This window comes from Podarcis bocagei (assembly GCF_964188305.1).
Source record: "Podarcis bocagei genome assembly, chromosome: 2".
NCBI lineage: Eukaryota > Metazoa > Chordata > Lepidosauria > Squamata > Lacertidae > Podarcis > Podarcis bocagei.
In genome coordinates, this window is record NC_138126.1 from 101,129,814 (window position 1) to 101,151,663 (window position 21,850).

General features: G+C 41.9%; 1 protein-coding gene across 8 annotated transcripts in view; it reads left to right on the forward strand.

Moving 5' to 3' along the window:
* Positions 1-21,850, forward strand: part of CCDC57 (coiled-coil domain containing 57) — a 56,217-nt gene that overhangs the window by 28,219 nt on the left and 6,148 nt on the right. For 7 of the 8 annotated variants that reach the window (XR_014005315.1, XM_081184533.1, XM_081184537.1 and 4 more), the window contains 7 exons: positions 3,938-4,106; positions 6,982-7,158; positions 7,710-7,813; positions 9,729-9,957; positions 10,637-10,782; positions 12,745-12,870; positions 16,766-16,988. Coding sequence is in view for 7 of the 8 variants with exons in the window: in XM_081184533.1 (XP_081040659.1) it covers positions 3,938-4,106; positions 6,982-7,158; positions 7,710-7,813; positions 9,729-9,957; positions 10,637-10,782; positions 12,745-12,870; positions 16,766-16,988 (1,174 nt within the window). In the remaining variant the exon portion in view is untranslated. Of the gene's footprint in view, positions 1-3,937; positions 4,107-6,981; positions 7,159-7,709; positions 7,814-9,728; positions 9,958-10,636; positions 10,783-12,744; positions 12,871-14,541; positions 14,649-16,765; positions 16,989-21,850 lie in introns of those variants that run through there. The other variant, XM_081184538.1, reaches the window with a different exon arrangement.

Genomic DNA, 21,850 nt, shown 5'->3' on the forward strand with positions numbered 1-21,850 from the left:
AATAGAAAAGAAGGAAGGAAATGGAGAGAAAATAATGGCTACAACACCCTCTATCACAATTATATTCCACACACAGAAGGATGAATGCTCCCGTCTCTCACCTGGCAGCTTCCCCCTCTTTCCCCAGCCTCCCAGCCTGGGAGATCCTCTCTGCTCTGCCCTCACAAAGGACCCTTCATCTTCCATTCATCACCTTCCTGGGTGTATCTTCCTTAATCCAAAATAAACTTCATAATTTTTTTGAGGAATTGCCTAGAAAAGAAAGTATACTTACACTGCTGTATGAAACAGTACACAATGGCCACATTCACATGTTATACTAACTCAGTCTATATAAGTTTTTTTTAAAAAAATCACAATGTGGATGAGCAGTTGAGTGGGGGACGAAGCCACAGAACAGCTGGATTAGGGTTACATCTGAACCAGCACTGATGGTTTGTTTCTCTCCAAACAAACTCTGATTTGAAGATGGAAAAGTATTCCTCCACCCCTTGACTTCCTGATCATAAACAAACCATAGGCCTTGTTTTGAATGTAACCCTAAAACAGTCACCCCATGGTTTGTTTTCCCATTCAGCTAAAGTAGGAGCAAAGCAGGAAAGCTTGGCTGCACATGCACATTATAGTAAAAAATACCCCAGCCCTCCAATCTGCTGTGCTTGGTGTTAACTACTGAATTAGCATTATTTTTTATCTGGCCAGTGTCTGGATAGCATAATACATATATTTTAGAAGGGCTAGAGGGATTATTTCATGGTCCAGAATGAGCACATGAAATATAAAAGTATAATATGAAAACATTCTTGGGGAAATGACTTCTGGCCAAATAAGAAAGCAATGCGGTGTTAACATTTATTTATTTTGCGGGAGGAGGGGTAATAGTTCCATGACCGCTTACTATGTTGGTAGGAAGACAAGTGTAAGCAGTCATGAATTGCCCTAGCAGTATGACTAAGTAGACAATGGTATGTTATACTAACTACAACAAAAGAACACCAGAAAATAATGTGAATACATTTGCTGGTTGAACATAGAATGTAGCCTAAATTCCCCCATGCATAGTGTCTCTGGCTACAAAATTTTCAAGCATGAGTTCCATGTTAAAAAACAAAAACAAATATAGAAATTCATAGGTAGTTTTATGCCTACAGTTTTCTAGTGCTGTACAAAGATTAAAAAACAAAAATGTTTCCTGTCCGCAGACTTACAATGTAATAGACATAGAATCATAGAATTGTAGAGTTGGAAGGGACCTTGAGGATCATCTAGTCCAATCCCTGATACAAAAGGATAAAGGAAAGGAAAAGGAAAACAAGCAAGTGTTGTAGGTCAAAACTGGTAGAAGAACAAATGCATTTCCATGAGTAATACAGATTCCTCATTGTCGTGTGCAGAGGTCTAATGAATGCCTAAAAGCTATATTATGTTTTCTTCTTGGTGGTTTGACAGCTTGCCAACCTATTTTTGTAGCATATTTGACTCTGACATGATTCTGTAATAAAGGGCTAGTCATTTGTATCTATATCAAATAACTCTGTAATTCACTTTGGTTCAGCAGGACACCTTGAGAACACCCATTTAAAGGCCCTTATACACTTAGTGAATACCAGACACATATTTACTGAATAAAAATTATGGTCACCTGAATTTATACAGTCATCAAAATATATGCACATTCATCTATGAAATATGAGCAGTGATTTAGCATTATCGTGATATGCCCCTGTGTGAATTGTACTCATGTGTGATTGGATCCTGATAACAAAAAGTACTCTTTCTCTTATCCATCTGATCCTAAGGGGCAGGATGGAAGTTCTATACAAGTGTATGAGATTGGAACGGGCTGGATGTGACTGAACAAGCTGAAACTAAATCCAGAAAGGCGGATGTACAAGTGGCTGGGGCTCCCTTTTGATCCCAATTCAAGCTGTTGTTATTAGCCATTAAAGCCCTAAACCTTCTGAGACTAGACTATCTGACAAATTGCCTCCAGCCACATGAGCCCGTTTATGCACTGAAATCACCATCATTCTGAAGCTATGCTCAGTGTTTCCCTGCCAACTGAAGTATGGTGGCTGAGCACTGAAGACAGGGCCTTTCCAGTCACAACACCCAAAACTGCCATGCCCTCCTGAAGGAGGCCTGCTTGGGCCCCTCATTTCTTGCCTTTCAGTAAGCAGCAAATACTTATTTCTTGCAGCAGCTGTTTGACTTCAAGTTGCTGTCAGCTTTGATGTTCATCTTGGAGGTTTGCTCATTTCCCAGTTCTTGCTCATGCTAAGTACAGCAGTGCCAGTGAGCTAGAGCTAGTGACCAAAGCCTGTTTAAATCCTCAGTGCTGTGCTCTGTTGTTACCACGATTGCCATCTGTAATATCAATCCCTACACCAGTTTTAAATCTGTCTTGGCATATGAATGACTGAGAAATGTCATACTATTTCCAGGTGGATAGGCTCTGATCTTTCAGTGATCATATGGCTTTCACTGATAATGACCTTTTTCACACACAGTAGCTAAGTGGTACTGTATTGTGAAAGACTATTTTGACTGTTGAATGATGATAGAGATGTATTTGCTGCACTCTAGTGGTTGGTACCTGTTCAAAATACAAATATCCATCCTGTAAATCTGGAGAGTGTTCGAAAAGGTAGTCAGATTGAATGATTTCATAATACAGGAACTTCTTCCCTATTCGGATCCAGCTGTCTTCCACACAATTTTGTTCAGGCATCACCTTAAAACGTTTTTTTTTCTTTGCAGGCACAGTAAGGGTGGCTCTGTTTGATATAATTATATCACCGGTGGTTTTACACTTTAATAATTGTATATCAGATTATATTTTCTACTTTGTTTTTAATGTTGCTCAGGAAGAGCAACATTGTGGTGTTGTGTTGTGTTGTGTTGTGTTGTGTTGTGTTGTGCTGTGGTGACATATGGTAGTCATATTGCACATACTCAGCATGTTAAATGGTGTTCAAAGGGCATTGGTAGGGTTGGGAACAAAACACACTTTGGGGCCTGCTCTCTGACATGTTTATCCAGCTATCATCAACATTCAAAACAGTGTCCTGCAAAATCTCTTTGCTATTGTGCATGAAAAAGGTCGTTGTTGGTGAAATATGTATGAGCTCCACAAGATGAGAACCTGTCTATACAACATAAATTGGTTGGAGTTGTGGTCAGCTCACCTTGCTATCAAATACTTTGCCCAAGAGATAGACCTCAAGAATGTTATCTTGCTCAGTACCAGCACAAAAGTGTATTTGAATCACCAGGGCAGGTCACAGGTTTCTACATAGGGAGGCAGAGGACCTCTTCTATTGAGCCGGTCAATCTCAAATCATTCATTCATAGCACAGCATATCAAGGGGGATGACATAATAGAAACATCGCCACCCGACCCCACCCCTATCCATCTTCCCTCCCTCCACCCCCCTTTCTTTCCCCCCTTTTTTTCTTTCTCCCCCTAATGTCTCAATAAATGAAACGGATTTGTAAAAATGTTACATGGGAAAAAAATACGAGGCATTATACTTACTTCTGTAAAACAAGAAAATCCTTAATAAAATATTTTTAAAAGGGGGGAGGGGATGACAGTCAGACAGAAGATTATCTAAGCACACGCCTTCTGCCAACTGCATTCCACCAGCACCTCTTGGGATCCAAACCAATATATTACCCTGAACCTGTGGGGCTGCTGTCATGTAGCATATTCAAGTTGTCATTCATATCATTAATGCAGCTTACAAGTCTTAGAGCAGGACAAATCATCATACATACTTTGCAGCATTGGTCCTTTTTCTACTGTTCACATGGCAGACATTTATATTATTTTTCTTTAAGATACTATGCTTTCTTGGTGCATTTTACTTGCTTGCTTGAGTCCTTTCAGGGTGTAATTCTTGTTTGTTTCTTTAATTGTTTGGTTACCATGCAGGATACTGTAGGAACCACTGAACTAGGTTTTCCTTCTGCTGATATAAAGAGGTTACAAGAGCAAAACAGTACCTTGCGATCTGTTATTGCAGAAATGAGGAGAGAAATGGAGACCCTTAATATTCAGGCACTTTCATCTGACCAAAGCAAAATGGAAGCACAAGATGCTGGTAAGGCTGATGCTACTGTAGTTTCTTGTACTGCTGGTAATGTTGATTGGGTTAAATATTAACTGCAGAGTGTATATGCCCATTTCTATACTTTTCTTTTAACAAGCGCTTCCCTTCTAGCACTCATCATCTTCTTAACATAAATGTTTATATTCATATTTCAGTTGCCTCATACATTTACGCTAATGAAAGATACAATGCATTCTTAAAGATCTTCTTTTTTTTTTTTATAAGATTTTTATTGGTTTTACAAATTTTAAAGAACAAACAAACACTTAGGAAAACAAACATACACGTATAATTTCATAACATATTTTCATAAACCTCTTTTCTGGGACTTCCCCATACCCCCCCTTTCTGCATCCCAATGTCTATAATTTTATAGCAACTCCCAATTGTTACTTTCCAACCTCAGTCATCTTAGTCATCTCTATATTCTAACCTTATGTCACTGTATCCCTTTGTTCCTAAAAACCAAAACACTCTAACATTCATTGAGTTTGTAATAGTCCTTAAGGTAACTTTTGAATTTTCTCCATTCTTCTTCCGCTGTCTCTTTTCCTTGGTCACGGATTCTGCCTGTCATCTCGGCCAATGTCATATAGTCCATCACTTTCATCTGCCATTCTTCCAGAGTGGGTAGATCTTGTGTCTTCCAATGCTTTGCGATGAGTATTCTTGCTGCTGTTGTAGCGTACATGAAAAAAGCTCTATCCTTCTTTGACACCAATTGGCCGACAATGCCCAAGAGAAAGGCCTCTGGTTTTTTAGGAAAGGTACATTTAAGTACCTTTTTCATTTCATTATAGATCATTTCCCAGAAAGCCTTTATCTTCGGGCATGTCCACCAAAGGTGGTAGAAGGTACCTTCAGTCTCTTTGCATTTCCAACATTTGTTATCGGGCAGATGATAAATTTTTGCCAGGTTGACTGGGGTCATGTACCACCTGTATACCATTTTCATGATGTTTTCCTTTAAGGCATTACATGCCGTAAATTTGATACCGGTGTTCCATAACCATTCCCAGTCATCTGACATGATGTTATGACCAACATCCTGTGCCCACTTAATCATGGCTGATTTGACTGTTTCCTCCTGTGTATTCCATTTCAGCAACAAGTTATACATTCTAGATAAATTCTTAGTACTAGGTTCTAACAATTCAGTTTCTAGTTTTGATTTTTCCATCTGGAAGCCGATTTTCCTGTCCTGTTTGAAAAATTCCACTATTTGATGGTATTGAAACCAATTTTGTACCTTATGCTTCAGTTTCTCATAACTTTGCAATTTCAACTTATCTCCATCATGTTCCAAAATTTCCCAATACTTCGGCCATCCGACCTCCATATTGAGTTTCTTCACTGCCTTGGCCTCCACTGGTGAGACCCATCTAGGGGTTTTGTTTTCCAACAGATCTTTATATCTTCTCCAAACATTAAACAGTGCTTTTCTAACAATGTGATTCTTAAAGGCACTATTAACTTTGTCATACCATAGATATGCATGCCAACCAAAAGCATTGTTAAAACCTTCCAGATCTAAGATGTCTGTATTTTCGAGGAGCATCCATTCTTTCAGCCAGCAAAATGCTGCTGCCTCATAGTACAATTTCAAGTCCGGCAGGGCAAAACCCCCTCTTTCTTTAGCATCTGTCAATATTTTAAATTTAATTCTGGGCTTTTTGCCCTGCCAGACAAATTTCGAAATATCTTTCTGCCACCTCTTAAAACATTCCATCTTATCCAGGATCTGCAAGGTCTGGAACAAAAATAACATTCTAGGCAATACATTCATTTTGATCACAGCAATTCGGCCTAACATTGACAATTTCAAATTTGACCATATTTCTAGATCTTTTTTAATTTCCGACCAACATTTTTCGTAGTTATCTTTGTACAAATTCACATTTTTAGATGTCAAATAAACCCCTAGATATTTCACCTTCTTGACCAGTGTCAACCCTGTCTCCTCTTGAAACTTCTCCTTTTCTGTCTCTGTTAAATTTTTTCCTAAGACTTTGGTTTTTTGTTTATTCAGCTTAAATCCAGCTACCTGGCCAAACTGTTGTATTATTTCTAAAACCTTTTTCGTACTAGTGTTTGGCTCTTGCAAAGTCAATACTAGGTCATCTGCAAACGCTCTTAGCTTGTAATGTTTAGCTCCGACCCATTCTTAAAGATCTTCAATCCATAGCAAAAAGTTACCATGATCATATGATTGATAAAAATCAAAGCTACATGTGAACAAATGGAGATCATTGCAGTTACATTTTGAGGGCAGGATCAGCACAGGCAAAACTAATGTTCTACTGAGACAGTATAGTTACAGCAAAACATTCCTATGAGAATAAATCCTATAGTTACAAAAAAAAATGTGGGGAAAGTGAAAATCATTTGATAAAATGGCTTTCAGTTCTTGCACAAACATTTGCAACTGCGTAAACTGAAAGAGACAGCAAGATTGATCTTGCTTTGCTGTAATCCCACATCAGACACTTCCAGTTTTATTTAAAGGCCACCTAAATATTTAAAACAATATCAAACTTAAATTACACTAGCTTAATCATGACCACCAAAAGCCAGGCCAGCATTGGTTCACATAGCTTCAAGACTTTTAATGGATGGGAAGCCGTATACATGTACCAAGTTGGTGAACTGGTAGAATAATTAAGAGGGATCGCCTGCTGATATAGTGCAGGCTTTCTTTGGCGTATGTCCTGTCCTTCCCCTTGGCATGATGCAGCTGCTATATACTAGCCAGGGCTAGGCATTCTTTGGGGGAAGTAATTCTTATTTGCACACACAGTGAGCCTTTGAATACTTTATTCGCGCCTGCAAAGTACCTGGCTGAGATAGTTGTCTTTATTTTTTGCAGACTATGTTCAATCCTTGGAAGAGGAGATCAGAGTATTGAAGAAAAAATGTGAAGACATGGACAAACAATATGAAGATGCACCTGAAGTTCATGGAAAGTTATCTGTATCTTCTCTGAAATCATCCAGTTGTGATAAAAATACTCAGACTTCCTACCACATTACCATTGGACAAGACAGTAAGAGAAACATGTTGACAGATCTGCTTAAAATATGATAAATTTCCTAAAAGAGAGTTTTACTTCTGTCGAAGAAAAATCATGAAAACAGTGTTTGGGTCATCGTTTTGTATACATGTGGATCACAGTATTCATGCTTTTTTTCTTCATGGAAGAACTTTCCATGTGAGAAAGCCACCTTTTGTAGCCCTGGAAGGTCAATACAATTTCCTTCTAAAAACAGTATGCTGATTTGTTTTATACCGTGGAATTTATACACAGGTCCTGAAATATCAGGGATATGTGTGTGAAATTATTGATATTTTCTAAACCCAGTTTTCCTTGCAGCCATTTTATTTCCCTGTAAAGAAACCGTATGATTATTCTGATAGGTAAATTTCCTTGATATTTTACAGAATAATCAAACAGCTTTTCACAATAATGGACCTGTTTTTCTTGACCCTAATATTGTATATATATGGCATGTGAACAGGAAAGACATGTTTATGGTAATATTTAGCATTCTGACCAACTCAGCTTGCTGTCTGCTTTATCTGTTCTTTGTTTTTCAGGTAAATTGCATCCAGATGAAGTTGCTACCAAGAATGCTTTGGAAAAGCAAAGCATAAAGAAAAATCCTCAGGTGGATTCAGTGAGAACACAAGAAACACAAGTGGTAGGAAAATGCTGAATCTTTGTGCTCTTACGATTACAAAATAATGTTTTCAAGGGAACAAAGTTATAATAGCCAATGAATGGTTGGGAATATGGGCTTCTTTTATTCGTAATAAAGCTAGTACTTAGTTTTTTATATATTTGCTGTAAGAAGCATCATATTCTCTGGTCACAGCACTCTCTAATACAGTGGTACCTCAGGTTACAAACTTAATTTGTTCCGGAGGTCCATTCTTAACCCGAAACTGTTCTTAACCTGAGGCACGCTTTCGATAATGGGGCCTCCCGCTGCTGCCGCACCACCAGCACACGATTTCCGTTCTCATCCTGGGGCAAAGTTCTCAACCTGAGGTAACTCTTCTAGGTTAGCGGAGTTTGTAACCCGGTGTTTGTAATCCAAAGTGTTTGTAACCTGAGGTACCACTGTATTTTAATCTAAAAGTTAGAATCTGTACTTATCCATCAACTTCCACTAGGAGGCATTGTAACTCCATGTATCACAGTTATTCCAGTCTACTAGGATACATGAACGACTATCATAAGAGGGCTGGTCTAATTTAACTGATACTGGTTGCAAAGGAGAATAGCTTGTATTATTCCATCATACTATGGGGGATGAATCATTTGGCTAAAATTGCAGCTATTCAATCTGAAAGGGATAAGATTTATCTTACTTTACTATATTCCCAAGTATTTTTTCCACATCAGACACCTCCAGTTTTACATAATGTCAACCACAGTATCAAACTTGAATTATACCAGCCTAACCATGGCCACCAAAAGTCGGGCCAAAAAGGACTCACGTAGCTTTGAGATTTTCCATGGAAGAGAAGTCACCAGTAGTGCTTCTCTGCACATCCTTCATGAACCAAGTTGGTGAACAGGTGGAATAATTAAGAGGGGTCCCCTGCTCTCAGGGGAGATAAGAGATCACAATGAGGTATAGATTTACAGGCCTCAAGCTATTTGGAATATTTAGCCTAGAGGCAGCACGGTGCATTTTGTGGGCAGAAGGCTCAGGAACCAGCATTGGAGATGAAATACTGATACAGTGCAGGTTTGCTCAGGAGTGTGTCTTTATTGGGATGATGTTTCTGCTGTATACTAATCAGGACTGGCTCTACCATTAGGCAGAGTAAGGAGGTTGCCTCTGGTGGCAGATGCTGGGTGGGGTGGGAAGCAGCAGCAAAGTGCTGGGGGGCAGAGAAGAAGAAGAAGAAGAGGAGGAGGAGGAGTTGTTTGGATTTGATATCTCGCTTTATCACTACCCGAAGGAATCTCAAAGCGGCTAACATTCTCCTTTCCCTTCCTCCCCCACAACAAACACTCTGTGAGGTGAGTGGGGCCGAGAGACTTCAAAGAAGTGTGACTAGCCCAAGGTCACCCAGCAGCTGCATGTAGAGGAGCGGAGACGCGAACCCGGTTCCCCAGATTATGAGTCTACCGCTCTTAACCATTACACCACACTGGCTCACATAACTTACCTATTGTTTGCCCTCTAAGCTAGCCTTAGTAATATTCAGCTGCCCGTCTAGTCACTCTCTATACATGGAATAGGAATAGGTGCCATTTTGTCCTTCACTTCAAGCAGCAAAATGTCTTGGGCCAGCACTGGCAGATTAAGGAGTAATCAGTGCTGCATGGGGTCTCCCCATTTCAGAGGGCTATAGAGTAGAAGTAGCCTCCAAAGTGGTGGCTTCATTTCTCAATACACTCTTCAGCACTTCTCATGGCACACAGTTTGAGATTAGTATAGGAATTTCATTTTTGTTTTGGTTCATACAACACACTATTCAAGACTGCAATCTTTTTATGGTAGCTGTCATTTGGGCATAGGTTTTATTCATTATAATGGAATATATATCCTGCCAAAAAATCACTTCATTTATTTTGATCCTTGTCGTTTATTCTTCTAGAATTCAGTGACCAGGAAGCTTCAGGAAGATTCTGTACATCTCAGGCAACAGTTATTTGGCATGGAGGCTGGTGATGGATCCCATCAACTTATAGGAAATCATGCACAAGTGAGACAAGGTAGATTGAAGGAAGCTGTGAGAAAGATCTGCAGTTTGAGCAAAGAGAAGCATCAGCTACTAGAGATGGTAAACAGACTAAGAGCAGAACTTGGAGCAGCTTCAAAGGAAGGTAATGTCATTAAGGTAGAAGGATCTTGGTTCTTTTATGAGAAATTTAGCTTCCTGAGATTGAGAACACTAAGAAACTGAAGTGTTGTCTGTAGGCTCTTTGCTGAGATTAAGAAATCCCAGTTATCACTTGAGAATGAAGTACTAGTAATTAAGTTGCGCCAAGTATTGAATATGGTAGAAAAGCATGAACAGAGTATTTGTTTCTTACTCTTGGCTTTGGAAACCTTCGGTACTGGCACTGAAAGGTTAAAGTGGCAGCTGCATGTTGCATAACAGCAAAGAACTATGTTATGTACTTATCATGTATTTTTGAATATTCCTGAAATAAGCAGTTGTATGTTTGATTTTCTTTCCTGGAAATAAACAATGCAGAATGAGATTATTGTTTAACAAAATTGAGGCCTAAATGGAAGCCTTGTATGAGAATTTCATTTCAAAGTTTGTGTTCCGTGGCCCAGCTTCTTTGAATGAAGTGAAGAGGTGAAGGTCATTGCTTGGAAAAGATTTTCCCAGGCTAGTTTCTACACATCTCTTTAAACTTACACGCTGATACACTGCCACAACAGTGTAATTCATTTACAGCTGTGAGCAGCAGTTTCTTGTAGGCAAGATATTTTCTATTTTAAAATGCCATGTTAAATGCAATGTGGAAAACTCCTACCTATTTATTTTCTTAGGATTTCTAGGCTCTCAGGACTTCAAGATTTCAAAGCACCCTCAGGGTCACACTTCATCTTGTGCCCTACATCCTAAAGAACTTGTCAGGGAGACTAAGCACCGTCTTCTGGCTTTAGAGCACCTCCAGTACCAGCTTACGACACAGGTAATGTAGGCTTCTCCTTTAGGCAACATGCCAGTACTTGCTGTATGTGCAGAACCTCTGGAGTATTGCCATAAGGCCTGGTTCAGAGGGAAGCCTGTCCTGAGAATGCCAAGCCCTCTCCTGGTCACAGCGATGACTTTGTGCAAACTGTGGACTGGAGAGTGACATGCAGTATGCTTTCACTATGCATGTTTTACAGGTAGAGTGGCTATATCCCCTCCCTCCCTCAAGCAAAATTTTTATACCCCACCCCAGATCTCACTGATTTTGAGAAATAAAGTAGACACAGCACAGGGGTTGGCAGAAAGGTTTAAGTATCTCCACCCAGTCCAGTGCTCTGATGGGGGTACAAATCATCCCTTCCTAGTCTTCAGATTGTTAATTTCATGAGCAGAGAGGGGGAAATAACCTGCTTATGACCACACTGCAGAACTGGCATCCAGCCCCTGGAAGATTGACCAAGGTGAATGCAGCCCTTGCACCAAAGAAGATTCACTATCTCCGTGTATAGCAATCACTTCCATGGCATGCTGGAACACAGTTGACTGCAACTCTGACTTTTCTATCATGATCAGAGACAGCTCAAAGTATTGGAGGAATGTGATATTACAAAGTTTGAGATGAAGATGTCAACAGATCTATTTGGTGATCATTTTTATGCACTAAGAAGGACCCTGGGATTACTGTGATTCCCATGAGTCCTTGGAGTCAATGACCTACATGAAGCAAGCCTAGGGAGACAGTCATACTGTAGAGCAGCCAACTGGCTCATGATGTAAAATTAAACCAACAGAATTGGCTGCTCTGTCCAGTGCCTCTCTTCAGTTTGCAAAGGTAGTGAAGTCCATAGCTAGTCACCTCTTTCAGTTATGGGAAGAGATAAAGAACAGGGAAGCTTAAATTCTATTTTAGAATTTCTGTAAAATGAAGCACCATTGAACTCGATGGAGCTTACTTCTGGGTAGACGTGTATAGGAATGTAATATTAGGATGGGGGGGTGGACTGAGGAGAGGAATTGATTGGTTGCTTTTGCTCATTTTAATAAAAATATATGCTATTCAGCCGTTTGAAGCCTAATTGATTAAAAGAGAACAACAAATAGATTAAGACCGTTACACACACACACACACACACACACACACACACACACACACACAGTGGTACCTTGGGTTAAGAACTTAATTCATTCTGGAGGTCCGTTCTTAACCCGAAACTGTTCTTAACCCGAGGTACCACTTTAGCTAATGGGGCCTCCCGCTGCCACTGCACCACCACCACCACATGATTTCTGTTCTCATCCTGAAGCAAAGTTCTTAACCCGAGGTACTATTTCTGGGTTAGCGGAGTCTGTAACCTGAAGCGCATGTAACCTGAAGCGTCTGTAATCCGAGGTACCACTGTATATATATGGAGAGAGTAATATAATTACAAACAAAAGACACCATCAAATTAGTAGCTAACTTTTAGAAAATGTAGGCAAACTGAAGTGCTGTAGTGATAAGAAGGGTTTTTATGAGAAGACAAGGCTTTTGGGAGCACCAGCCCAGCCTTAGTAAAAAAACAACAACAACAAAAACAACAAAATCTTACAGTGATCCCTTATTAAAATATTTATAAGCAATATAGAATTGTTTTAGTTTTGTAACTGAAGAGAATTAATTGATGGTGCACTGAATTGCATGTGTTGTAAATGCTCCAGTTTGTTAATGGGGTTTGACATGCATAACCGGATCATGGCTGCAGTCTTCCAGGGCAGTGCAATAACCAGAGTTTGGGATTGTATGTAGAAAATCAGTTTTGACCACCACTGTTAGTGGTTTTATGAGAGCTTTATCTGTTCTTTTTCTGAGAATATTAGTGCTTAACCTGTCCCATTTTATTAAAACATATTTCTAGAGAATTGAGAAAGAAGCTTGTAATAAATCAAAGCTACTAATTTAGACTGTTTCTTTTCATGGCAGGAGTTACAGTATGCGCAGAGAAAGCATGCCCCAGGAAAGTGTCCTTATTTTGTTGAGAACTTAAATACCGAAAATCTCCCGAGAAGCAGCAGCTGTAGTGAAGAAGCAGAAATCCCTATGAAACAGGTATAGTCCAACGTATTATATTCAAATACCCACCCCCAAGCTGCTTCCTTCCAATCTGTGTTTAAAATATTTGTTTATTATTTATATTTATAGGTGTTTAACCTTCTATTGCTTTGCTTCCCCGTAGCTCTGTTTGTTTGTTACATTTGTATACCACCCTTCATCTGAAGACCTCAGGCTAGTCCACAGCATAAAATACAAAATAAAAACACAAAATACACGTGAAAAACAAGAACAAAACAAGCCAATAACCCCCTCCTCCCACATTAAAAGACATAGAATGTCTGGTTGAAAAAGAACATTGTGGTTCGAGGACCCGATCCCCGCAAAGTGGAATGAATACACAAGGACACTTGTTATAAGGTTAATGGGCAAGAAAAGGCCACAACTTTATTGATTACAGCAAGTGAAAAGGTATTGGCTTAGGCATTGGATTACGTCAGCTGACTCCACCCCCTCAGAGAGGGGTGAGTCTAAAACAAGGGGGGTTTATTCACCAGTAGGTGGAGCCTGTTGATGCAGGTGAGTGGGAGGCAGGGGGCAACGCCCCCTGCTAGAGGCGGAGCTCGGCTCCCGCCCACAACCACTCCCCTCTCTTCCAGGAGGAGAGTCTTTATTGCTTGGGGCCTAAAGAGGTATATTGAAGGCGCCAGGTGAGCCTCCCTGGGGAGAGGATTTCACAAATGGAGCCATTGCAGAAAGGCCTATTCTTGTGTTGCCACATCATGTGGAGGAGGCACATGATGAAAGGCCTCAAGATGATGATTGCATTCATATGGGGAGAGGTGGTCCTTGAGGTATTGTGGTCCTGCGCATGTAAGGCTTTATAGGTCAACACCAGCACTTTGAATTGGGTCCAGAAACTAATTGGCAGCCAGTGCAGTCAGGCCAGGATCAGTGTAATATGCTCAGACTGTCTTGCCTCGGTGAGCAACCTGGCCACCAAATTCTGCATCAGCTCAAGTTTCCAAATCATCTTCAGAGGCAGCCCCACATATGTCCAAACACTTCTCTATCTGTGATCTTAAATCATCCAGCTTCTTCACCTCTCGGCACCCAAATGTCTTGTGTTCCCTGAAACAACTCTGCCTTATTCCCCTTGCTCCCTGTTATGGATGGAACTATCTCCCTGAACTGAATTTCCATGTGACCATCTCCTTAACTTACTTCAAATCCCTTTTTTTATGAAGCCTTTTGAACAACCTCCTAGAGACCCAATGCTCTACTTTAACTAAGCTGAAGTATAGTTAACTGGAATCATTGTATATTTTCCACCTGTTTACCCCTGCCTACATTTCTCTCACCTTCTTCTGTTTTTCTCTTGTGTCTATTTTTGCATTGTAAACCCTTTGGGATAGGAACACGTCCTCTTGTTCTTTGTAAATAAAGCACGCTGTATGTAGATGGAGCTATAATCAAGCTAATAAAATAATGCTGAACCCCATTGGACAGAAAACCATGTGGAGATGCAATTTGGAACAGAATCCCCACAAACAGGAAAAGAACTAAACACTTCCCACTGTTTCTTCACTCCATATTTAACTCCCCAAGCTGCTTTTACATAGTAAGCCCCATAGCATTGGAGTTCTATGTGACATGTAGTTAGCCCCTTTGTATGCTATTAGTAGTGTTATGTCAAGCTTTGTCTTTATATTGGATGTGAATTTCCAGGTCATTCAGTTATGAAATATCAGTCCCAACCCATCTTAAACCCATCTTGACTGGTGAGTTTGACATCAATACTAGGAAAGGCCCTTGAACAGAAAAGTAAACAGACTCTGAGTACCGTATTTTTCGCCCCATAAGACGCACTTTTTCCCCTCCAAAAATGAAGGGGAAATCGGGGTGCGTCTTATGGGGCGAATGCCTGCAAGCCTCGCGCGCCCGGCAGGAGGTCCGACCGGGTGCGCGAGGCTTGGGGCGGCAGCCTGTCGCCCAAAGCACGGGGAGCCCTCTGGAGGGCTCCCCCTGCTTCGGGCGAGTGTCTGCAAGCCTCGCGCACCCGGCAGGAGGTCCCACCGGGTGCGCGAGGCTTGGGGCGGCAGCGGACTGCTTGCGCGCACCGAGAAGCTTGGGGCCAGCTGAGCTCAGCCCGCCCCAAGCTTCTAGGTGCGCGCAAGCAGTCCGCTGCCGCCCCAAGCCTCGCGCACCCAGCGGGACCTCCTGCCGGGTGCGGGAGGCTTGGGGCGGCAGCGGACTGCTTGCGCGCACCGAGAAGCTTGGGGCGGGCTGAGCTCAGCCGGCCCCAAGCTTCTAGGTGCGCGCAAGCAGTCCGCTGCCGCCCCAAGCCTCGCGCACCCGGCGGGACCTCCCGCCGGGTGCGGGAGGCTTGGGGCGGCAGCGGACTGCTTGCGCGCACCTAGAAGCTTGGGGCGGGCTGAGCTCAGCTGGCCCCAAGCTTCTAGGTGCGCGCAAGCAGTCCGCTGCCGCCCCAAGCCTCGCGCACCCGGCGGGACCTCCTGCCGGGTGCGGGAGGCTTGGGGCGGCAGCGGACTGCTTGCCGGCATGCAGAAGCTTGGGGCGTGCTGAGCTCAGCACGCCCCAAGCTTCTAGGTGCGCGCAAGCAGTCCGCTGCCGCCCCAAGCCTTGCGCACCCAGCGGGACCTCCTGCCGGGTGCGGGAGGCTTGGGGCGGCAGCGGACTGCTTGCCGGCATGCAGAAGCTTGGGGCGTGCTGAGCTCAGCACGCCCCAAGCTTCTAGGTGCGCACAAGCAGTCCGCTGCCGCCCCAAGCCTTGCGCACCCAGCGGGACCTCCTGCCGGGTGCGGGAGGCTTGGGGCGGCAGCAGACTGCTTGCCGGCACGCAGAAGCTTGGGGCGCGCTGACCTCAGCTTGCCCCAAGCTTCTAGGTGCGCGCAAGCAGTCCGCTGCCGCCCCAAGCCTTGCGCACCCAGCGGGACCTCCTGCCGGGTGCGGGAGGCTTGGGGCGGCAGCGGACTGCTTGCCGGCACGCAGAAGCTTGGGGCGCGCTGACCTCAGCTTGCCCCAAGCTTCTGGATTAGCGCAGCGCACCTGGGGGGGAAATAAATTTTTTTTCCTTTATTTCCCCCCCTAAAATCTAGGTGCGTCTTATGGGCCGGTGCGTCTTATGGGGCGAAAAATACGGTACTTAGGAAAAGTTGCTGTGATTACTAAGACCCAGCTTGGGTTTCTCAAAAACAAGTCATGCCAGACAAATGTCATTTCTTTTTTTTCTTTTTTTTATAGAATTACAAGCTTAGTAGATCAGGGGAAGGTTGTGAACATAGTGTATCTTGATTTTAGTAAGGCTTTTGACAAAGTCCCCCATGATATACTTGTGGAAAAACTGGTAAAATGTGGCTGGACAAGGTAACCATTAGGTGAATTTGTAACTGGTTGACTGACCAAACCCAAAGAGTGCTCATTAATGGTTTCTTGTCATCCTGGGGGAAAAGTGACAAATGGGGTGCCACAGAATTCTGTCCTAGGCCTGTTGTTGTTCAGTGTCTTTATAAATGACTTGGACAAAGGAATTGAGAGGATGCTCATCAAATTTGCAGATGACACCATTCTTTGCTAATGCCACAGAAGACAAAGTTGGGATGACCTTAACAGATTGGAGAACTGGGTCCAAACTAACTGAATGAAATTCAATAGGGACAAATGTCAGGTTCTACATTTAGGCAGGAATAACCAGCTGCACATTTAGGCAGGAATAACAAGCTGCACAAACACAAAGATTGGGGGGGGGGCACCTGGCTTACCAGAAGAACATGTGAAAAGGATCTAGGGGTCTTAGTAGATCATAAACTTAACCTGAGGAAGGAGACATTGTTAGCCATACAAGCCTACCCTTGGCTTTTTATATTTTCAGCTCATTTCCAGATGTCATTGATCCCTGATCATTACTGAGGGCATACTGTCATTTCCACAGGTTCAGTCAGAATCAGTTGTTGGAAATCGTGTTGCAGATTCCCCAAGGCATGAAACCTTAGTTCCACACCAGTCTCAACTACTTACAAAAGAAAGTCCCAGCCAACTCCAGCAAGGCCTGTTGTCATCATCTGGCACTGCTGGCTCCCTGGAGGAAATCTGGCAGATTCTAGAGATGGGATCAAGCCCTTCTATTCTCAGCCCCCAAAGCAACAAAGAGCAAGGTAAGCATGGTATAGAATGAAGTGGCTATTTAATTTTGTATTCGAGTCAGGTACTGTACAGCAGTTTCTTGACGCATTATACCAGTAGACGTTGGAATGCCTCTGCCCTACTTATGGTGCAATCCACAGTGTTCTTGCTCTTTGTTTGCCAATTTTGAAATGAGTGGAGAATACTTGCATGCATGCCCTATTAATAGATGTCTGTAGTTTCAGCTCCACTACTTACTCTAGTACAGTAGTTTTCAAACTGTGCTCTGCAGAACTTTCCCAAAAGACATATTGTCCTTCCCTACTGACTTTCTACTGCAATGTTAGGAGGGAGTGCAATCCCTTCTCTTGGATCCCAATAAGCCTGCATGTACCCCAGATGAACTAATGTTGTGCCCAGAGCTTATTCCAATAGCCTCGGTATTGGATAGAGATCCAAGATTGGTGCTCAGGGATTCTTTGACAGAAAAGGCAACTTCCTACTCCTTGAGATTAGAAAATTAGAAAATTACTCTTTCTAGTACTGGGAACCAGCCATCCACCCTAGTTTTATATATAACTTTGAGACTGCTGCAGAAAGGCCACTTTGAGATTATCAGGTAAGCTTGTCAGAGACACACTATCACTGTTCTCAGTTAGTTATATAATTCAGCGCATTATTCCACTTTTGATAAAAATCTCCCAAGGAAGAAATGTAAATATTTATTGCCTATCCTCATGACATGAGCTTTGTTTGGAGCAGATATAAAAGCACAGCTTTAATATATTCTGATGCTGACTTTATAAAAGGTGAAGTTATTATGAATTAGTTCTTTGTATTAGAGTAAAAAATCTCAGAAATAAATTTCGCTGTGCATAGTGAAATGTACATATTAGAACTGTGATTGTAAGCCTTGACTGCATTTGCACATTCACAGTATTGCAAACCATAATAAATGGTTTACCATGAATGTGCAAGTGGCTCCTGCTTTGTTCCTTCCCTAATGTGGGTGGAATCTGAACAGTCATAATATGATGCCAAGGTTTGTTTTGGAATCCACAATTATGAGGATCAACACTAAGCCAGGGAATGTGGTTTGCTGCTTCCACCCACACTTGAGGAGGAATGAAGTCAGAGCAACTTACATGTTCACTGTAAGCTGTTAACTATGGTTTACTGTGATGTGCAAACATGGCCATTGCTTAAGTCTTCAGTTCTTAACATATTAAAATTACACTGAATTCAGCTGAACTTAATGCAACCATGCATATTTAGGATTGAACTGCTAATGTCTGGCCAAGAGCTTTCTATATATTTAGGAAGGAAACCAAGGCACAAAATGAACACTCAAGCCCTTCAAGATCCTATTACATGGGATTGCTTCCAAACGACTCTTAAGGACCATCTGCTTTTGGAGTTTCCTGACAACATCGAGGAACACTGGACCAAGCTTAAAACATCCACTATTGCAGCCTTTGAACAAACTATTCGATATCGAACCAATAAACACCAGGACTGGTTTGATGAGAATGACCATGAGATTGAATGCATTATTGACAAGAAAAGGAAGACCTTTCTGATCTGGCAAAGAGATAGAAACTGCACCACTAAGAAAAAAACCTATGTTGCCGCTAAGGCTGAGGTTCAAAGAAGAATCAGAGATCTAAATAACACCTGGTGGATAAAAAAAGCTCAAGAGGTCCAGCACTTAGCTGACACTCATGATGCACAGAGTTTCTTTAAAGCCCTAAGACTATCTATGGGCCAATAAATCATGACAATAAATCATGCCTCCTATGCTCAACAGACGGTACCAAACTTCTGAAAGATAAAGAAGCTCTTGCACTGTGCTGGAAAGAACATTACCAGCATCTCCTTAACCACAACTCCCCCATAGCTGCTGAGGTCCTCTCACAAATTCCACAAAAACAAATTAGAGATGAGCTTGCAGCATCTCCAAATCTGGGAAAGTTATGTACAGCTATAAACTAAATGAAAAACAACAAAGCCAGCGGACCTGATGGGATACCTGCCGAAGTCTTCAAAGTAGGTGGAATTGAACTTACACAACAACTTCACAAGCTCATCGAAAAAATATGGGAGAAAGAGGTGGCCCCAGCAGACTTTAGGGATGCCGAAATTATCAATCTGTTTTAAAAAGGTGACAGAACAGATTGCAGAAACTATCGAGGAATCTTTTCATTAGCTGCGGCTGGATCTTAGCAAACCATCTCCTAAAAATATCTGAGGCTACCCTTCATGAATCCCAACATGGTTTTCGACCTTCGAGGAGGACAGTGGACATGATTTTCACTGTTTGACAGCTTCAAGAAAAATGCAGAGAGCAAAACCAGCCCCTGTATATGGCATTCATTGACCTGACTAAGGCCTTTGATGCTGTAAATCGTAATGCCCTGTGGACTGTCCTTCTGAAAATCGGCTGCCCAGATAAATTTGTGAACATCCTTCAGCTCCTCTGTGACCATATGACAGCAACAATCACAGATAACAGTGGCTCTCAAAGTGAACCATTCACAGTGAGATCAGGTGTTAAACAGGGTTGTGTTATTGCCCCAACTCTATTATTTTCATCGCCATGATCCTATACTTTGTTGAAGGGAAACTCCCCACCAGAGTAGAAATCATATATCAAACAGATGGAAAGCTCTTTAATCTGAGTAGGCTGAAAGCAAAGAGTAAGGTTACCATAACTTCCGTCATAGAGCTTCAGTATGCTAATTGCTATGTAGTGTGTGCACACTCAGAGGATTACCTCCAAACCATCCTAAATGCCTTTGCAGAAGCTTACAAAAATCTTGGCCTATCATTCAACGCCCAAAAGACCAAAGTGCTGCACCAACAAGCACAAAACAACCCCTCTGCAGCACCACAAATCCAACTCAATGGTGTAACGTTGGAAAGTGTCTATCATTTCTCCTTATACAAGGTCCAAAATCCAGCATCACTACAAGTGATCGCCAAAGAAGAAGATATATTTATGTATATAGAAAATGTGGGGTAGCCCCAAATAAGGAAAGGATTTTAGGTATACTAAAAAAAGCAGGCACTCTGGGTGGCTCCCAACAGAATGTTAAAAACACACTAAATCTAAATGTGATGGGAGAAATCATGACTCTTCCCCCCCTCCCAAACAATCCCTTCCATATCTGGTTCAACTTTTATTCTCGAATTTGGTTCAACATCAAGCCGATTTCTATGCCAGTTCTTCATATATGAAAAAAATGTTGAAAATGTTTGTTTTGTAGAACAAAAGAGAACTGCAGTGGTACCTCGGCTTACAAACACCTCGGGTTACAAACGCTTCTGGTTACAAACTCCGCTAAGCTGGAAGTAGTACCTCGGGTTAAGAACTTTACCTCAGGATGAGAACAGAAATCACGCGATGGCGGCAGCGGGAGGCCCCATTAGCTAAAGTGGTACCTCAGGTTAAGAATGGTTTCAGGTTAAGAACGTACCTCTGGAACGAATTAAGTTTGTAACCTGAGGTACTACTGTAGATGTTTCAAAGCTTTTCACCTAACTTCTTACAATCAGCAAAAAATTTCACCCAGAATTGGTCCAGCTTACATACTTTGAAAAATGATTTCAATGAACCATCACAAGTCACGTCAACAAGTGCATCTTTCTTTTCCGCAGATAAAGTTGTTAGTTGTACACCACCATATTCAAAAGGATTCCTTATCCATGAGTTTTCAGAATTTGGTGCAGGGAAGTAATCTCTGAAGCTAGTTGCTAAATCACACAGGTGTTCATTTATGTAATGTTTTACTTCTGGTATCAGTTCTTCGTCAGTGGCCTCCAGAAATGTCTCCAGTGTTGGGATGTTAGTAAGGCTACCACCGTCTACTCGGCTTGTCCATAACCATAACTTTTTAATCACTGCCTCAATCTTATCTTCAGTGTAAAAAATATTCACATCACTACCTTGAAGGTTTGTGTTGAAAGTGTTCCAAGTATGTGAAAACATCTGCTAAGTAGGCTACCATACACAACCATGCAAAGTTGTTCAACTGATCAGAGGGAAATTTTGAACCTGTCAGAAAAAGTCATACTTCACTTAACTCAAAGAATCACTTCACTATGCTTCCCCTTGACAGCCAACAAGGGGCTGTATGTTGGCTTCCCATTTCATCACACTGTTGTTGTTGTTGTTGTTGTTGTTGTTGTTGTTGTTGTTGTTGTTTCCTTCTGTGCCCAAGTTTCATCCCTGGCTTAAATAGAGTAATTAGTTAAATACAATACTTATTTGGAGTAAGGTTTTTATTCTTGCTGATTACCCAATAGGAACAAGCAACTTTTAAATTCATTAGGATTCTGCCATGTACCTGCTTCCTCCCACCCCCAAATGTAGCCACATAGCTTCCCACAGAAAACAAGAAAACAAAATCCACACAGGCTGCCATTTGCACAAAACTAAATCATCAGAGGATTAGCTGTTATGCTAATCATAGTGGCAAATTGCTTAGCTATTTCTCCATTTAGATTTCCAAGATGAGATATGAACCCCAAATTCACTGAAAACCCTATGTACAAGCAGTGGGAGAATCCTCTAAACTTGAAAGTTGTTGAAAGCAATTAGAAATTATTTTCAATTAAAAAGTAGAGAGCAAAGGGAAGGGATCCCTTACATTTTTTAAAAAATGTGAACTAACAAGCTGTTTGTGCACTCTATCTCTCCTTGCCCCCTCCAACAGCAAGAGCCCCAAGAAACTGTGTCAGAGGTTTTTGCCCAATCCCAGCTCACTTGTCATCCAGCAACTCTTTCACAAGTTTTGGCCCTGCCAACAAGCAGGCACTCTGGTCAAGAGCAGAGGCTAGATGATCTGTGAAAGGATTTCACTGTGCAATTAACAATATAAGTGAGTCCTCTGGC